Source organism: Heloderma suspectum, chromosome 3 (assembly GCF_057233095.1).
Source record: "Heloderma suspectum isolate Gila_16-S chromosome 3, 16-S_ref, whole genome shotgun sequence".
Classification (NCBI taxonomy): Eukaryota; Metazoa; Chordata; class Lepidosauria; order Squamata; family Helodermatidae; genus Heloderma; species Heloderma suspectum.
The window spans coordinates 31675710-31694620 of record NC_139460.1 but is presented as its reverse complement, the minus strand read 5'-3'; the positions used below and the strand labels follow the sequence as shown (position 1 = coordinate 31694620).

The 18911-nt window shown below is 48.5% G+C and overlaps 1 protein-coding gene and 1 long non-coding RNA gene across 3 annotated transcripts in view; one reads left to right on the top strand and one right to left on the bottom strand.

Moving 5' to 3' along the window:
* LOC146349494 (uncharacterized) overlaps positions 1-17720 on the bottom strand; it is a 49251-nt gene extending 31531 nt beyond the window's left edge. Inside the window, exon 1 of the long non-coding RNA XR_014789000.1 lies at positions 17478-17720. This is a non-coding gene — a long non-coding RNA (uncharacterized LOC146349494). The remainder of the gene's footprint in view (positions 1-17477) is intronic.
* A 236-nt stretch (positions 17721-17956) lies between these two features.
* ARHGAP20 (Rho GTPase activating protein 20) overlaps positions 17957-18911 on the top strand; it is a 127409-nt gene continuing 126454 nt past the window's right edge. For both annotated transcript variants that reach the window (XM_084842853.1, XM_084842852.1), the window contains exon 1: positions 17957-18292. Coding sequence is in view for 1 of the 2 variants with exons in the window: in XM_084842852.1 (XP_084698978.1) it covers positions 18194-18292 (99 nt within the window). In the remaining variant the exon portion in view is untranslated. The remainder of the gene's footprint in view (positions 18293-18911) is intronic.

Sequence of the window (18911 nt, the reverse complement as noted above, 5' to 3'; positions counted from 1 at the left end):
ATAAGCTACCTTAAACCCTCTCTCTTATATACGATACTTGACAATATCTTCCACTCCATCCTGTTTGATGACTCACAAGTTCGTATCCAAATTGCAACATATACTTTTTTTAAATGCACAGACACTCCACAAGCATCAAATATTTAAGAACCAGTCAGGGCTGAGGGAAGAAGTTGGGCTCCTAGAAATGTGAAGTTTCTAGAATCCATATCAAATCCTACATGTGTGATTTTCAGCTCTGCTTACAGCAAGAGAAGATGATCCAATAAGACACTGCATAACTCCTAGCATAATTGTGTTGATTGGTCCTGGGCTTCCATAGAGGTGCTCAAGAGAAGGCGATCTGTAGTAGCAGAACTTGCATTGATAAACTCATATCATCCAACTATAGACAGAAGCCTAGAACAAATAGTTTCTCATCCCACCCTGCAATTGGAATGGACAAATCTGTCAGTTTCTCTCGGTTTCTCCTTTTTCCAAAACTCCGTTTGTTTCATCCTGTTTCTGCATCAGTTTGAGACTTTTTTTTCAGAGCCCACTAGGAAGCATGCATGGATTTTTGTGCTCATTTCTTCTAATATATGAATTTTGCATATACATGAGCTTTTCTACACAAGGCTGTTAATCCGCTGTATCTACTTTTGGTTTCATCACAGAATTGAGATCTGCGCACTACAGAAGAGTGTTTCCTTTCCTGCTTTTCTACTATATAACCACTAGGTAACACTATGGTACAGTGAAATAGTGCAAATACACAAGTAAAAAAAAGGAATTTCATCCCCTTTCACAATTAAATGCTGCATTTTACCTGCTCTAAAAAACGTCGCTGAAAGTGCTTGATAGACACAGAAGTGAAACTGGAGGGTCACAATGTTGTCTAAAGCAGCAGTCCCCAACTTTTTTGGGACCAGGGACTGGTCCATGGAAGCCAATTTTTCCACGGACTGGGGGGGGGGGGATGGGACTGGGCTGCAGTAAGGGTGTGGGAACCCCCTTACCTTGGGTCCACGTGGGGGGCGATCTATCCCTCCCCCCTGGAATCCTCGCCGGCCCTGGCCAGCTCCGCTCGAGTCTGCAGAGCTGCTGGCCGGCTCCAGCTGGGGGAGGACTTCCGGCCGCTGGGATGCCATTTACGTCCCTGTTCTGCCAATATGCTTCCGGTCAGAATTTTGGTGATGACATTTTCATAGAATCATAGAATCATAGAATAGTAGGGTTGGAAGGGGCCTACAAGGCCATTGAGTCCAACCCCCTGCTCAATGCAGGAATCCAAGTTACAGCATCCCTGACAAATGGCTGTCCAGCCTCGTCTTGAAGGCCTCCAGTGTGGGAGAGCCCACCACCTCCCCAGGTAATTGGTTCCATTGTCGTATTGCTCTTACAGTCAGGAAGTTTTTCCTGAAGTTCAGCCAGAATCTGGCTTCCTGTAACTTGAGCCCATTATTCCTTGTTCTGCACTCTGGGATGATCACGAAGAGATCCTGGCCTTCTTCTCTGTGACAACCTTTCAAGTACTTGAAGAGTACTATCATATCTCCCCTCAGTCTTCTCTTCTCAAGGCTAAACATGCCCAGTTCTTTCAGTCTCTCTTCATAGGGCTTTGTTTCCAGTCCCCTGATCATCTTTGTTGCCCTCCTCTGAACCCTCTCCAGTTTGTCTGCATCCTTCTTAAAGTGTGGTGCCCAGAACTGGACACAGTACTCCAGATGAGGCCTAACCAGTGCTGAGTGGAGGGGAACTAGTACTTCCCGGGATTTGGAAGCGATGCTTCTATGAATGCAGCCCAAAAGAGCATTTGCCTTTTTTGCAGCCACATCACATTGTTGGCTCATATTCAGCTTGTGATCGACAACAATTCCAAGATCCTTCTCGCTTGTAGTGTGGTTGAGCCACGTATCCCCCATCTTGTAACTGTGCATTTGGTTTCTTTTTCCTAGGTGCAGAACTTGGCATTTGTCCCTATTAAATGTCATTCTGTTGTTTTCTGCCCAGTGCTCCAGTCTATCAAGATCACTTTGAATTTTGTTTCTGTCTTCCAAAGTATTAGCTATCCCGCCCAATTTTGTGTCATCTGCAAATTTGATCAGCATTCCCTGCACCTCCTCCTCCAAGTCATTCATAAAAATGTTGAAGAACACTGGGCCCAGGACTGAGCCCTGCGGTACCCCACTCGTTACCTGTCCCCAGTTTGAGAAGGTCCCATTGATAAGCACTCTTTGAGTCCGATTCTGTAGCCAACTGTGGATCCACCGGATCGTTGTTTCATCTAGCCCACTTGGAGCTAGTTTGCTCATCAGGATATCATGGGGCACTTTGTTGAAAGCTTTGCTGAAGTCGAGGTATATGATGTCTACAGCATTCCCACGGTCTACAAGGGAGGTTACTTGATAAAAAAAATGAGATCAGATTTGTCTGGCAGGACTTGTTTTTGACAAATCCATGTTGGCTTCGAGTAATCACGGCATTGTTGTCAAGGTGCTTCCAGATGGATTGCTTTATGATCTGCTCCAGAATTTTCCCAGGGATTGATGTCAGACTGACTGGTCTGTAGTTCCCAGGTTCCTCCTTTTTACCCTTTTTGAAAATAGGGACAACGTTAGCCCTCCTCCAGTCATCTGGCACTTCCCCCGTCCTCCATGATTTCTCAAAGAGAATAGACAGCGGTTCTGAGAGTTCTTCTGCCAGTTCCTTTATTATTCTAGGATGCAGTTCATCTGGCCCTGGAGATTTGAACTCATTCAAAGTAATGAGGTGTTCCTTGACCATATGCCTGTCGATCTCAAGCTGCCATCCTGCCCCTTCAGCCTGTACTTCGCCTTTGCCAGGGGGGTCATAGACCCTCTTTTGGGAGAAGACTGAGCCAAAGTAGGAATTGAGCACCTCTGCCTTTTCTTTGTCATCTGTTATCGTTTTGCCATCCTTATTTAATAGCTGAACCACCATTTCTTTCCTCTGCCTTTTACTATGCACGTAGCTGAAGAAAGCCATTTTGTTGTTTTTAACATCCCTTGCTAACCTCAGCTCGTTCTCAGCTTTAGCCTTCCTGACGCCATCCATGCAATTCTGCGCTACCTGCCTGTACTCTTCCTTTGTTACTTGGCCTTCTTTCCACTTCCTATATGTGTCCTTTTTTGTTTTCAGGTCATCCCTAAGCTTTTTGTGAAGCCACACTGGCTTCTTCTGTTGTCTTCCACCTTTTCTTCTTGTTGGAATTGCTTGTGATTGTGCCTTGAGAATTTCCTTTTTTAAAAGCTCCCACCCATCTTAGACTCCTTTTCTCGCTAGCATCGCTTGCCATGGGACCTTACTGATCATTGTTCTGAGTTTATGAAAATCAGCTTTCCTAAAATCCAGGGTACGCTTTTGACTACACTCGGCTTTTGCTTCCCTTAGAACCAAGAACTCAAGTACAACATGGTCGCTTTCCCCCAGAGTTCCTGTAACTGCTACTTTATCCACTAAGTCATCTCTGTTGGTTAGGATCAAGTCAAGGATAGCCGATCCTCTAGTTCCTTCCTCTACTTTCTGTAGGAGGAAGTTATCCGCCACACAAGTCAGGAATTTCCTGGAGGGGCCATGTTTTGCAGAATTTGTCTCCCAACAAATATCGGGGAAATTGAAGTCCCCCATTACTACCACATCATGCTTCCTTGAAACATTGGCTATTTGCTTTTCAAAAGTTTCATCCTTGTCTTCTCCTGGATTGGGTGGCCGGTAGTAGACTCCGACCACCAGGTTCCTTTTATTCTGTGCTCCATTTATTTCAACCCAGATGCTCTCGATGGGGCTACCAAGCTCCTCCTCCTGTATTTCTGTGCAGAGATATGTATTTTTCACATACAGTGCAACCCCACCTCCCTTTCTGTTCCTCCTGTTCTTTTTGAACAAGTTATATCCTTCAATTGCTGTATTCCAGTCATGAGAGTCATCCCACCAAGTCTCAGTTATACCTATCAGGTCATAATATCCCTCTTGTATTAAGAGTTCAAGTTCATTCTGTTTGTTTCCCATACTCTGGGCATTAGTATATAGACATCGAAGACCATGTGCTTCATAGTCTGGCTTTCTTCCTACATGTGTCTGAAGACTATTATTGGGCGTTATCAGAGCTGTTCTCTCCATTGCAGTGCATGTGCCTATGTCCATTGTTACCCCCAACATTACATCTCCCTTCCCCGTAGGATTCAGTTTAAAGCCCTCCTGATGAAGTTCTTCATGCTGTGGCCAAATACATTCTTCCCAGCCTTTGTGAGGTGCAACCCATCCCTAGCCAACAGCCCATTTTCCAGGAAGTATAGCCCGTGGTCCCAGAATCCAAATCTCTCTCGTCGGCACCACCTTCGTAGCCAGTCATTCACCCGGAGTATTTTTCGTTCCCTTTCTGTCCCTCTTCTAACTACTGGAAGGATGGATGAGAAAACTATCTGGGCCCCAAAGTTCTTGAGTTTCCTTCCCAAAGCTTCAAAGTCTGATGTGATTTCTTTGTAGCTCCGCTTGGCGGTATCATTTGTTCCCACATGGATGAGAAGAAAGGGATACCTGTCAGTGGGCTTTATGAGTGCAGGCAACCTTTCAGTCACGTCTCTAATCTGTCCTCCCGGGAGACAACATACCTGGCGAGTCCATGGGTCTTCGCGACATACTTGGGTCTCGATCCCACGCAGCAAGGAGTCTCCCACTACTACCACTCTTCTCTTCTTCTTCTTGTAGGCCTGGGTTTCATCGCCTCTGTTTGACTGACCTTTAGCCTCTTGCTCACTCTCATGCAGGTTCCCCTGTCATTCTTCCTCTGCAGGCTGTCCTCCAGTCTCATCCGCAAGTACCTGGAATCGGTTCCACAGCTCCACTGCTTCCACCGGTGCAGAGTGGCGTCTAGTTCTTCTTCTCCTAACTGTCACCCTTTTCCAAGGAGTATCCTCTATTCCATTTTTCTTCACCTCAGCATTTCCCACTGCCTCATCTTGCTGTCGCTCCTCAAGCTTCTGGTCTGCCCTTTGCTGCTGTAGTTCCCCCATTCTGTCCAAGAACTCTTCGTGTTCTCTTATTCCCCGGAGGGTCGACAGTCGCCGCTCCAGTCCACTTACTTTTTCCTCCAGCAGCGTGATCAACTTGCACTTGTTGCAGGTGTAGGCCATGTTGTTCTCAGGCAAGAAAACAAACATTGCACACACCTTGCAGGTCACCACCACTGGAGAGTCTTGTCCTTCCATAGCCTCTTTTCCCTTTTTGTGTCTAGCTTTGTGATTGTTCTAGACTAGCCTGTGCCTGCTCCTCTACTCAGTAGAGGTTAAAAGCAGAGTCCCACTGGTGTGAAAGTGTGTGTTACAAGACAAATAAATGGAAAAAAGTTAGTTAAAATAAAAAATGAAAAAAATGAAAAAAAATGTTAGGGGCCTCCCCCTTGACCTCCCCTGGCCAACTCCCCTGGCCAACTCCTGTTTGCTCCCCCTGTTCGCTCACTCTGTTCGCTCGCTCTCTGGGAGCTTGCCTGCTTCTGTAGTCCCTGGACAAGCTGGAGCAGCTTGCTCTGCTCTGCTGGGAGGCGGAAAACAGTAATAGGCTATAATAGGCTAACAGTAATAGGCCAGCTCTATCTCTCTTTCTCATCAAAACCAGGTGAGGCAGTGGCTGTTCTGAACCAGTGCCTGGGCACGGTAATGGACTGGATGAGGGCCAATAAACTGAAACTCAATCCAGACAAGACGGAGGTACTGTTAGTGGGTGGTTCGTCTGCCCGGCTAGGTGATAATCAACCTGTTCTGGAGGGGGTTGCACTCCCCCTAAAGGATCTGGTTCGTAGTTTGGGGGTGCTCTTGGATCCAGAACTGTCACTTGAGGCACAGGTGAACTCAGTGGCACGGAGCACTTTTTATCAGCTTAGGCTGGTATACCAACTACGCCCTTATCTGGACAGAGATAGCCTAGCTACAGTTATCCATGCTCTGATAACTTCTCGTCTGGATTACTGCAATGCGTTATACGTGGGGCTGCCTTTGAAAACGGTCCGGAAACTTCAGCTGGTCCAAAATAGGGCAGCAAGATTGTTAACAGGGACTGGCCTGCGAGCTCATATTACGCCAGTACTTTTCCAGCTGCACTGGCTGCCGGTCCATTTCCGGGCCCGATTCAAAGTGCTGGTGTTAACATTCAAAGCCCTTAACGGCTTGGGGCCAGGTTACCTGAAGGATCGCCTCCTCCCATATGTGCCTGCCCGGACCTTAAGATCATCAGCAGCAGCCCTTCTCCGTGAGCCCCTGCCAAAGGAAGTGAGGCGGGTGGCTACTAGGAGGAGGGCTTTTTCTGTTGTGGCACCCCGGCTCTGGAATGAGCTCCCTAATGAGGTTCGCCTGGCGCCTACATTGTACTCCTTTCGGCGCCAGGTGAAGACCTCTTTATTTTCCCAGGCATTTTAGCTTTCTAAATTTTTATCTTTGCTGTTTTAAATCTGTATTTTAAACTCCTGTACTGCTGCTAGGTTTTATTGTGGTTGTATTGTTATATTGTGGTTTTAATGTTCTATTTATTTTAAATTGTTTTAATGTGTGTTGTTTGGTTTTAGTTTTTGTGAACCGCCCAGAGAGCTTCGGCTATTGGGCGGTATAGAAATAAATAAATAAATAAATAAATAAATAAAATAAATACTGCAAAGAACAGGGCCGGAGCTGGCCGGCAGATCTGTGGACTCGCCGCAGAGCGGAGCCGGCCAAGGCCCGCGGACCCAAGGTAAGGGGGGGTTCCCACACCCCTACTGTGGCCCGGTCCGTGGCCTGGGGGTTAGGGACTCCTGGTCTAAAGAACCTGTAAATAACCGTAAGGAACGAGGAGCACATGATAAATGCCTTGTGTAGAAAAGCCCTATCTCTGTATCTGCCTCCACTCAGCTGATCGCCTTCCCTGGTAGGTTGATGGGGGTTGTAGATCTAAACAACTGGAGGGCTGAATGTGGCCAACCTCTGCATATATTACATAGGTACAGCCAGCATCCCACCCTCCTACCTAGAGTGTTGCCAGCTGCATGGGACATATACAGGATCATGCTCTTTGCACTCTCAAAGGTGCGTGAGAGAGGGAAGGGGCTACAAAGCCATTCTTACAGCTGCTTGCTCTCTAAAAATGGACGTCAGCTAGAAATGACTTCAAAATGAGATCTAACATTCCCTTAAATGTATCATGAGTTTATATATGAGAGGGGTGAGACACGCTAGCAGACATGAATATAAAGTCAAGATTTCTGGCTACATTCCTCTTCCCAATCTCCCACACAGAGTTGCAGATGTTTCTTATTTTAAAGGGTCATCTCCCCCCACCCCCCAACATCATCAGAGTCTTATGGAACGTAACGGATGTCCCTTATTTCTCCATTTTCTCAGGACCTTATAGATTGTAAAACACCAAACCTGATGAATCCAACCGACCCTCTTCATGCAACATTAATGTGAGCCCCTCTTTTTGTATGACTGTTGTGGGATTATTTTTTTTTTAAGGGAAGAATGTCATTTTAAACTGAAGGTGGATTCTAATAGATGTAGGTACCTTATTTGATTTAAAGATGCCAGAAATGCAAGACTCGGCTGATTTTACTTATTAGCCGGTAAAATCTGATTTATCGCTTGCGAAATAAGCCAGAATACGCTCTTCCAATTAATTTCTCACTGTGCTAGTATAACAACTTCTGTGTTTTGCCTTACATGCTTGGTGACTCAGTCAAGAGACTTTTGGAGAAATGCATGATTTCAGGTTGTTCGATTTTCCCCTTTGCTTAGAGAAAAAAAGAAACTGAGGCTAGGCATGTGCAGCTGAAACAACTACATATTTTACTGTGTATCCCTGCTCTGCATTTGCCTTCTCTTCCCTTCCCATTGAATTTTAGACTGTAAGCTCCTTCAGCAAGAACCAGTCCTCTTGTACCAGGGCTGGCCCTACCATTAGGCAGAGTGAGGCAGTCACCTCAGGCGGCAGATGCTGAGGGGCGGTGAGGTTTTGGAAGACAGAACTGTGCGCCACTTGGTCTTCCTTGCACCCCTTAAGCTAGCTTGCGGTCTTCAGCGGTAGTGGAGGATGCTGTCCCACTGCCAGTGTTAAGTAAGATTCAACTCTCAGCCTAGTTGGCTTATGTAGGTGGAATGCGGGGGCACCGCCTTTCCTTCACCTCCAGCAACAAAATGTTTTGGGCTGTCCCTACCTTGTACTTTGTAAAGCAACCTTTGCCAACTTGGCACCCCCCAGGTGTATCGGATTACAGCTCCCATTATCCTCAACAATCATCCTGCCAGGGATGGAGAAGATGGTAATTGTAGTTCGACACACCTGGAGGGTGCTAGGTTGACAAAGGCTGCTTTAAAGCGTCACGCACACACTGGTAGCACTGAACAAACAAACAGTAGCTGAAAATCTCTGAGCAATTGCGTTTAGCTTCATAGGTGTTTCACACGGAAATTAAGAGCTTTTCCACACAGGGCTGTGAATCGCTGTATCTACTTTCGGTTTTGTTGCAAAAATGAGATCTGAGCTCTATGCAAAGGGCTTTCCTTTCCTGTTTTTCTGCTACATAACCTCTAGGTGGCACTGTGCTACAGCAGAATACTGTAATTACACAAGTAGGAAAATACTTTCTTTCACTTTCAGAAACAATACCCCATTTTCTCTGCTCTTAAAAAAAACCAGGAAAGTGCTCTTAAAAAATACAGAAGTGAAACTGGAGGATCATAACATTGTCTAAAGAACCAGTAAACAACCATGAGTAAGGAATCATGAGTGCAAAATAACTGCCTCACGTAAAACAAAAGTTTCAAATTAGCATTGGGCAAAATATGCACTCGAATGCCTATTCCCTTGGCAACATCCAGCAAGGGCTATGCATCCCCTAAGAAGCTGCCCCCTTTGTTCCTTGTTTTCTACAGGATGAACCCCCATATTTCCTTTGTGCCCCAATACTGTTCCTGTCTACTCAGAAGTAAATCCCACTAAAGTCACTCCAGCCTGATCGTGCTTAGGTTGCAATCTTAAGTATACTTCTTTGGGACTAAGCCCCACTGGCCTCAACTGGACTTACGTCTCAGTAATGTGGAAAACTTGCACCTCTCTGCCTTCCTCGGGGAGAGCAATCCTATGGCCATAGGACAGTGTCTTGACGGCCATAGGATTTTTCGGTTCCCAGAAATTGCGCTGCTCACCCCCTACCCCCTGCCTCGCAGGTGGCATGGTTCTTCCCTGTCTCCGTGCTTGCAACCACAATGCAGAGCGGGCCAAAAGGGGGCAGGGAGGAGACCACGGAAGTGACATTATGATGCTTCCTATGTGCTGTCCATCCCCCCCCAACTCCGACATTCCCAGCTAGACAGCCAAAATTGGCTGTCTAGCCACAAATGCAGGGCAGCCGGAGTGTGGAGGAGAGGATCCCCTCCATGCTCCACCTGCCCCCGCATTGGATAGACGTCCGCCTCCGACTTCAGAAGTGGCTGGCTATCCCAATAGGAATGCGCCCTAATTCACCTTCACAAGCAAGGTGGCCAGCGCTTTAACCAGCTCTTCCTCCTGGGCCCTTAGCAGCTTCATCAAATAAGAATTTCCATTCTTCTTAACCATGAACATGTTTTTGTTCTGATTTATTAAGGGTGCAATCCCACGCATGTTTAGACAGAAAAATGTTCTACAGCTCTCAGCACGACCCAGCCAGCTATGCTGGGAATTGTAGCTATTTTTCCTGTCTAAACATTTATTTATTTATTTATTTATTTATTTCATTTCTATACTGCCCAATAGCCGGAGCTCTCTGGGCGGTTCACAAAAATTAAAACCAAACAGCACACAATAAAATACAAAATATATAAAACATTAAAACCACAGTAAATCCGATGCTATAAAGAACAATATTGTTTAGGAACCTGGAATGTCAGATCAATGAATCAAGGTAAGCTGGAGGTGGTCAAACATGAGATGGCAAGATTGAACATCGACATCTTGGGAATCAGTGAACTAAAATGGACAGGCATGGGCGAATTTAATTCCGGTGACCATCATATCTACTATTGTGGGCAAGAATCCCTTAGAAGAAATGGAGTAGCACTCATAGTCAACAAAAGGGTGGGAAAAGCAGTACTGGGGTACAATCTTAAAAATGATAGAATGATCTCAGTACGAATCCAAGGCAAACCATTCAACATCACAGTCATTCAAGTCTATGCCCCAACAACTGATGCCGAAGAAGCTGAGGTTGATCGGTTCTATGAAGACCTACAACACCTTCTAGAACTAACACCAAAAAAAGATGTCCTCTTCATCATAGGGGATTGGAATGCTAAAGTAGGAAGTCAAGAAATCACTGGGATAACAGGCAGGCATGGCCTTGGTGTACAAAATGAAGCAGGACAAAAGCTAATAGAATTTTGCCAAGAGAACACGCTGATCATAGCAAACACTCTTTTCCAACAGCACAAGAGATGAATCTACACATGGACATCACCAGATGGTCAATATCGAAATCAGATTGATTATGTCCTTTGCAGCCAAAGATGGAGAAGCTCTATACAGTCAGTCAAACCAAGACCTGGAGCTGACTGTGGCTCAGATCATGAGCTTCTTGTTGCAAAATTTCGGCTTCAATTGAAGAACGTAGGGAAAACCGCTAAACCATTCAGGTATGACCTAAATCATATCCCTTATGAATATACAGTGGAGGTGAGGAATAGGTTTAAGGGATTAGACCTGATAGACAGAGTGCCTGAGGAACTATGGACAGAGGTCCGTAACATTGTTCAGGAGGCAGCAACGAAATCCATCCCAAGGAAAAAGAAATGCAAGAAAGCAAAGTGGCTGTCTGATGAGGCTTTACAAGTAGCTGAGGAAAGAAGGGAAGCAAAAAGCAAGGGAGAAAGGGGAAGATATATCCAACTGAATGCAGAGTTCCAGAGAATAGCAAGGAGAGACAAGAAGGCCTTCTTAAATGAACAATGCAAAGAAATCGAGGAAAACTACAGAATGGGAAAGACTAGAGATCTGTTCAAGAAAATCGGAGATCTCAAGGGAATGTTTTGTGCAAAGATGGGCATGATAAAGGACAAAGAAGGCAGGAACCTAACAGAAGCTGATGAGATTAAGAAGAGGTGGAAAGAATTCACAGAAGAACTATACAGGAAAGATCTGAATGTCCCTGATAGCCATGATAGTGCGGTCACTGAACTTGAGCTGGACATCCTCGAGAGTGAAGTCAAGTGGGCCTTAGGAAGCATTACTAACAACAAAGCTAGTGGAGATGACAGTATTCCAGCCGAGCTATTTAAAATCCTAAAAGATGATGCTGTTAAAGTGCTGCATTCAATATGCCAACAAATTTGGAACACTCAACAGTGGCCACAAGACTGGAAAAGGTCAGTTTACATTCCAATTCCAAAGAAGGGCAACGCCAAGGAGTGTTCAAACTACCGCACAATTGCGCTCACTTCACATGCCAGCAAGGTTATGCTCAAAATCCTACAAGGTAGGCTTCAGCAGTATGCGAACCGAGAACTACCGGAAGTACAAGATGGGTTTCGAAGAGGCAGAGGAACTAGAGATCAAATCGCCAACATTCGCTGCATCATGGAGAAAGCCAGAGAATTCCAGAAAAACGTCTATTTCTGCTTCATTGACTACGCTAAAGCCTTTGATTGTGTGGATCACAACAAACGGTGGCAAATTCTGAAAGTGATGGGAGTACCAGACCACCTTACCTGTCTCCTGAGAAACCTGTACGAGGGTCAAGAAGCAACAGTAAGAACCAGACATGGAACAACCGAGTGGTTCAAAATTGGGAAAGGAGTACGACAAGGCTGCATATTGTCACCCTGCTTATTTAACTTATATGCAGAGTACATCATGAGAAATGCCGGGTTGGATGAATCAGAGGTTGGAATTAAGATTGCTGGGAGAATTATCAATAACCTCCGATATGCAGACGATACCACCCTAATGGCAGAAAGCAAAGAGGATCTAAAGAGCCTCTTGTTGAGGGTGAAAGAGGAGAGTGCAAAAGCTGGTTTGAAACTCAACATTAAAAAAACGAAGATCATGGCATCTGGCCCTATTACCTCCTGGCATATAGAAGGGGAAGAAATGGAAGCAGTGACAGATTTTACTTTCTTGGGCTCCAAGATCACCGCAGACAGTGACTGTAGCCATGAAATTAAAAGACGCTTGCTCCTTGGGAGGAAAGCTATGGCAAACCTAGACAGCATAGTAAGAAGCAGAGACATCACCTTGCCGACAAAGGTCCATCTAATCAAAGCTATGTTTTTCCCAGTAGTAATGTATGGCTGTGAGAGCTGGACTATAAGGAAGGCTGAGCGCCGAAGAATTGATGCTTTCGAACTGTGGTGCTGGAGAAGACTCTTACGAGTCCCCTGGACTGCAAGGAGGTCAAATCAGTCCATCCTAAAGGAAATCAACCCTGACTGCTCAGTGGAAGGACAGATCCTGAAGCTGAAGCTCAAATATTTTGGCCACCTAATGCGAAGAGAAAACTCTCTGGAAAAGACCGTGATGCTGGGAAAGACTGAAGGCAAAAGGAGAAGGGGACGGCAGAGGATGAGATGGCTAGATAGCATCACGGATGCAATGAATATGAACTTGAGCACGCTCCGGGAGAGAGCGCAGGACAGGAAGGCCTGGCGTGCTATGGTCCATGGGGTCACGAAGAATCGGACACGACTGAACGACTGAACAACAAAAAGTAATACAACCAGAATAAAACCTAGCAGCAATGCAGGAGTTTAAAATACAGATTTAACACAGGAAAGCTAAAAGTCTAAAGAGCTAAAATGTTAAAATGTCTGGGAAAATAAAAAGGTCTTCACCTGGTGCTGGAAATAATACAATGTAGATGCCAGGCGAACCTCACTAGGGAGCTCATTCTACAACTGGGGTGTCACAGCAGAGAAAGCCCTCCTCCTAGTAGCCACCTGCCACACTTCATTTGGCAGGGGCTCATGGAGAATGGCCGCTGATGATGATCTTATGGTCCGGGCAGGCACATATGGGAGGAGGTGATCCTTCAGATAACCTGGCCCCAAGCTGTTAAGGGCTTTGAATGTTAACACCAGCACTTTGAATCGGGCCCAGAAATGGACTGGCAGCCAGTGTAGCTGGAAAAGTACTGGCGTAACATGAGCTTGTTGGCCAGTCCCTGTTAACAGTCTTGCTGCCCTAAGTTTCCGGACCGTTTTCAAAGGCAGCCCCACGTATAACGCATTGCAGTAATCCAGACGAGATGTTATCAGAGCATGGATAACTGTAGCGAGGCTATCTCTGTCCAGATAAGGGCGTAGTTGGTATACCAGCCTAAGCTGATAAAAAGTGCTCCGTGCCACTGAGTTCACCTCTGCCTCAAGTGACAGTTCTGGATCCAAGAGCACCCCCAAACTACGAACCTGATCCTTCAGGGGGAGTGCAACCCCTCCAGAACAGGTTGAATATCACCTAGCTGGGCAGACGAACCACCCACTAACAGTACCTCCATCTTGTCTGGATTGAGTTTCAGTTTATTGGTCCTCATCCAGTCCATGACCGTGCCCAGGCACTGATTCAGAACAGCCACTGCCTCACCTGGTTTTGATGAGAAAGAGAGGTAGCGCTGGGTATCATTCGCATATTGATGGCACCTCAGCCCACACCTCCGGATAACCTCCCCCAGCGGTTTCATGTAGATGTTAAACAGCATGGGGGGTAAAACAGAGCCCTATGGGACCCCATGGCACAATTGCCATGGCACAGAGCAATAATCCCCCAGCACCACCTTCTGGTTTCAGCCATCCACATAAGAGTGGAACCACTGCAGTGCAGTACCTCCAACTCCCAACCCAGACAACCTCTCCAGAAGGATACCATGGTTGATGGTATCAAAAGCTGCTGAGAGGTCCAGGAGAATCAACAGGGTCACACTCCCTCTGTCCCTCTCCCAGCAGAGGTCATCCCACAGGGTGACCAAGGCAGTTTCCATTCCAAAACCAGGCCTGAAGCCCGATTGAAATGGATCTAGATAATCCGTTTCATTCAAGAGTGCCTGGAGCTGTCCTGCAACCAACTGCTCGAGCACCTTGCCCAAGAAGGGGATGCTGGCCACTGGCCTATAATTGTTAACATCCTCCGGGTCCAGGTTAGGCTTTTTCAGGAATGGTCTGATTACCACCTCTTTTAAAGTGGCCGGCACCACTCTCTCTCTCAAGGAGGAATTTACAACCTCTTGGACCCAGCTGAATATCCCCTCCTTATTTGATTTAATAAGCCATGAAGGGCAAGGGTCAAGCACACAAGTGTTGACCTGACTTGGCCAAGCACCTTGTCTGCATCCTCAGGCCTCAATAACTGAAACTCATCCAACAGAACTGGACCAGACGGTGCTCTGAACACCACTACAATGGAACTGCATTAATCGTGATGTCCAATTCATGGCGAATTTGAACGACTTTATCTTCAAAGTGCCGCGCAAACTCGTCACAGCATGCCACCGAGGGTTCCACAGTCTCTCTCTCTGGCCCAGAATGTAACAAGCCGCAAACCACTCGGAAAAGCTCCGCTGGATGACAGTGAGAAGATGCAATGCTGGTGGAAAAGAACTGTCTCTTTGCCACCCTCACTGCCACACAGTAAGCTCGATAGTGAGCTCTTACCTGTGTTCGGTCAGACTCAGCACGAGTTTTCCTCCACCTGCATTCTAGCCGTCTCCCCTCTTGCTTCATTGCCCTCAGCTCGGGTGTATACCAAGGAGCTGGCCGGGCTCTGGTCAGAGGGCGAGGGCGCTTGGATGCAATTGTGTCAACCACCCAAGTCATCTCTGCATTCCACAGAGTGACCTGGGCTTCGACAGGCACACCAGCCATACCAGCAGGAAAGTCCCCCAGAGCCCTCTGGAATCCATCGGAATCCATTAGCCTCCGGGGCCGGACCATTTTAATAGGTCCCCCACCCTTGCAGAGGGGGAAGGCTGCCAAGAGTCTAAACCTCAACAGGAAGTGATCTGACCATGACAAAGGGACAGATGCTAATTCCTCCACTTTCAGATCACCATCCTCCTGCCCAGTCGAGAAAACCAGATCAAGCGTGTGTCCTTTTACGTGTGTTGGGCCGATGATATGTTGGGACAGCCCCATGGTTGTCATGGCGGCCATGAAGTCCTGAGCTGCCCCGGATACAGCGGCCTTGGCATGGAAGTTGAGATCCCCCAGGACCATCATCCTAGGGGTCCTTAACACCAAGTCCGAGACCACCTCCATCAGCTCAGGCAGGGAGTCTGATGGGCAGCGGGGTGGGCGGTACACCAACAGAATCCCTAATCTGTCCCGGGTACACAACTCAAGGTACAAACACTCAAGATCTGCACTCGAATGAGCAGGAAGCCTGGAGAGGGAGATTGAATTCCTATAGACCATGGCAACCCCTCCTCCCCATCCCTCAAATCGGTGCTGGTGCTGCACCGAGTGCCCAGGAGGGCACAGCTGGGAGTGACCCCTCCCAGTTGCCCCACCCAGGTCTCAGTAATACATACCAGGTCAGCCCCCTCATCCACAATCAAATCATGGATGAGGGAAATTTTATTTTGGGCCGGCCTGGCATTCAACAGCAGCACCACCAGACCTGAGGGCAAGCCGGTAAGGCTGCCAGGAACCATCTGGTTGGGGGAAGAACCAGAAGAGGGGACAGCTGTAAGGTGTCTAGCCCCTCTTCTTCTCAGCTGGCCTGTTAATCCCCCAACACTACACCTCCCCCTGCCTGTGACCACAGTTATGGTGGCACCTCCCTGACCCCGAGTTGCGTGAAGGACTTCCGAGGCACATATTAAAATATTAAGATGTAAAATATAAAATAGGATAAAAAATATAAAAGAGAGCAGCAGGTAAAATGGAGCCGGTAGATAGGGATGGCAGAGGATTCTGCCACGGATCTCAGTGAGGCCGAGTGCCAGTGCATTCGGGCCCCCGAAATCTGTGGCGGAACGGCCTGCCCCCCCGCCCCCCCGGGACGAGACTTACTTGGGGCGGCTCTTCTGACCGGGCACCGCCATTTGCAGTCTTGTCGCTTTGTTTGTTTTTACAAGACGTGATAGGCTATGTAAAGACTTACGTAGCCTATCCCGTCTGGTTTTAAAACAACAACAACGCGTAAGCAAATGGCGGCGGCTACGGCTGCCGCCATTTGCGTTCCTTATTTTTGGCCGTCTTAGTCTATGTAAATATTTACGTAGACTAAGACGGCCAAAAATAAGGAACGCAAATGGCCGCGGCCATAGCTGCCACCATTTGCATACACGTTTGTTTGTTTGTTTAAGCCAGACGTGATAGGCTACGTAAGTCTTTACGTAGCCTATCACGGCTGACTACAGGGATGCAAACAGCAGTGGCTACGGCCGCCGCCATTTGCGTCCCTGCTAGCCAGCGGCCGGATGTCCGGCTGCTGGTGGAGCCGGCTGGCGGCTTCACGGAATCCCCGTGGAGCGGAGCCGGCCGGCCAGCATTCCGGGGAGAGGGACGGAGCGCCTCCCCCCCCCCCCCAGCGGAACCTGGCAGAGCCAGGTAAGGGGACTTTCATACATCCCTACCAGTAGAATCTGTGTTTGCCCCTTTCTTTCTGATCTTTACAGCTGCTGCTCTCTGCTGCTGCTGCTATTTGCTGCTGGTATCTCTGGCTTCTGCTGTCTCTGGAGGCAGTGGGTAGATCTTCATATGCTCCCCCATGCGTCTCCAAGCACGACGCTAAGTGCACACTTAGCGTCACACTTGGCGCGACACCGAGGTGCTGCCTCTGGCAGCCCCGCCTAAGTACCTGTTGTTGGGCAGGCACAGGCTCAGGGTCCACAGGTGCAGCTGGCTGGTCCTCCTTCCCACAGCTCCTTCCTGAGCAGCCTCTGGCATCCCCGCCTTAAGTACCTGTTGTGGGGCAGGGGCAGGCTCAGGGTCCACAGGTGCAGCTGGCTGGTCCTCCTTCCCACAGCTCCTTCCTGAGCAGCCTCTGGCAGCCCCGCCTTAAGTACCTGTTGTGGGGCAGGGGCAGGCTCAGGGTCCACAGGTGCAGCTGGCTGGTCCTCCTTCCCACAGCTCCTTCCTGAGCAGCCTCTGGCAGCCCCGCCTTAAGTACCTGTTGTGGGGCAGGGGCAGGCTCAGGGTCCACAGGTGCAGCTGGCTGGTCCTCCTTCCCACAGCTCCTTAAACATGCATAAGATTGTGCCCTAATAATATTTGTATTATTACTAATTTTATTCACTGGAGATTTATAGAAACACTTTGACAACATTTAGCATAAAAAGCGATCTTTCATACTGTCTGATATTGGTATCGATATCAGCTGGTATGAAAGATTGTTTTATTTATGATAAACGTTGGGGAAATGTTTCGATAAACCTCCAATAAATAAAATCAATACTTATTAATAGAGCTGACCGTTTTTATTTGTTTCCTCTTTCCAACCCCAACGTAGCACATTTTTTAAAAGTTAAATCAATATCCACATACCTGCTTCCAATCACCCTAATTTCTTAAGGACACACGTCACCAACACCTGTGGTCGCACCTCAATGGAAATAGATCTGGATTAAAGACACGTCCGTTGTCAACCGCCCAGAGAGCTGCGGCTATTGGGCAGAACAGAAATGTAATAAATAAATAAACGCCCAAAGGAACGGGACGGCAATAGAAAAGCCGCCTCGCGTCCGCCGCAAAATGCAGCTCGAAGCCTCCCCGCGCCGCCCCCCACCTGCACTCTAGCCTGGTGGGCGGGGCTAGCGGGGCTAGCGGGGCTAGCGGGGCGGCCCGGCAGAGGAGGCGGGGCTGCCAAGCTGCCTCCCGGCTTTGCGGGCGCCGCTCCGCAGGGGCGGGGGCGGGGCTTCCGAGGCGGCGTCTGCCCGAGGGCGGAGCCCGGCGGCGAAGCTGCGGCGCGCGGGGGGCGTGGCCAGTGGTGCTGCGCTCTGCCGCTCTCGCTTCGCCTCTCTCACAGAGCCCGCTGCGTCTGAGCTCGCGGGAGGCGCCGGGAGATGCTGCAGGGGCGGCTGCCGCTGGCGCTGCTGCAAAGCCCTTTGCGCGCTGCTCTTCCGCGCTGCCGCCTTTAGTTCTCCATGAGAGCCGCCAGCGAAGGCAGCGAGGGGGGCCGCCGCCGCCGCCTTTCCCCCTGGGTTGGGCACGAGCCTGTGATGACCCCGGGTTTACTTCGGGCTGTTTAAACGTGGAGCTTGATGGAAGCGATGTCCCCCCAGCAGGATCACATCGGGCAGGGGCGCTCTTCCTCCCTGACCGGGGGCTCCCGGCTGTCCGCAGCCTCCGACAGCAAGAAGGTGAGAGATCGCCCCCGCTTTCCCGGCCCCCCTACCCACCCTTGCAACCCCGCCGGCAGAGAGGACCGAAAACACGTCCCTTGTCCTACGCAGGCAGAGCCCGGCGGGTCGCCTGCGCCCATTGCCTCAAATCTAGCCTTCCTCGTCGCTTGTGGGTTGGTCCTGGACGGGCTGGTTTACTCAGGAGAAAGCCCTACTGATTTCGATGGGGGCTTACTCCCGAGGAAGCACACCTAGGATTGCATCCCTGCAGTCCCAAACTTTAAACGCGCGTTTCCTTGGAAGTAAGCCGTACTGAGATTGGAGAGGCTTAATCCCAGGTGAAGGAAGGCAGCTCTACAGCCTGTTACCTGGCAGGGAACGAGCTGGGTTCCTCTCGCGTTCCTTGTTCTTGGCATGCATGTCCTCTTTCTGGTTTTCTTCTCTGCGCTTTCCCTTTCTTTCTCTCTCCTTGTCATCTCTTCCGGGAAGAGGGACGCGACTATTATTATTATCATTTTTTTTTTCCTGGCTGCCCCCTTTTCATTATTATCCGTGGGAGACCATTGTCGTCATTGGGTCCTAGCTAATGTTAGTCCTACTTCGAGTAGACCCATTGAAATGACTGGGGCGAAACTTA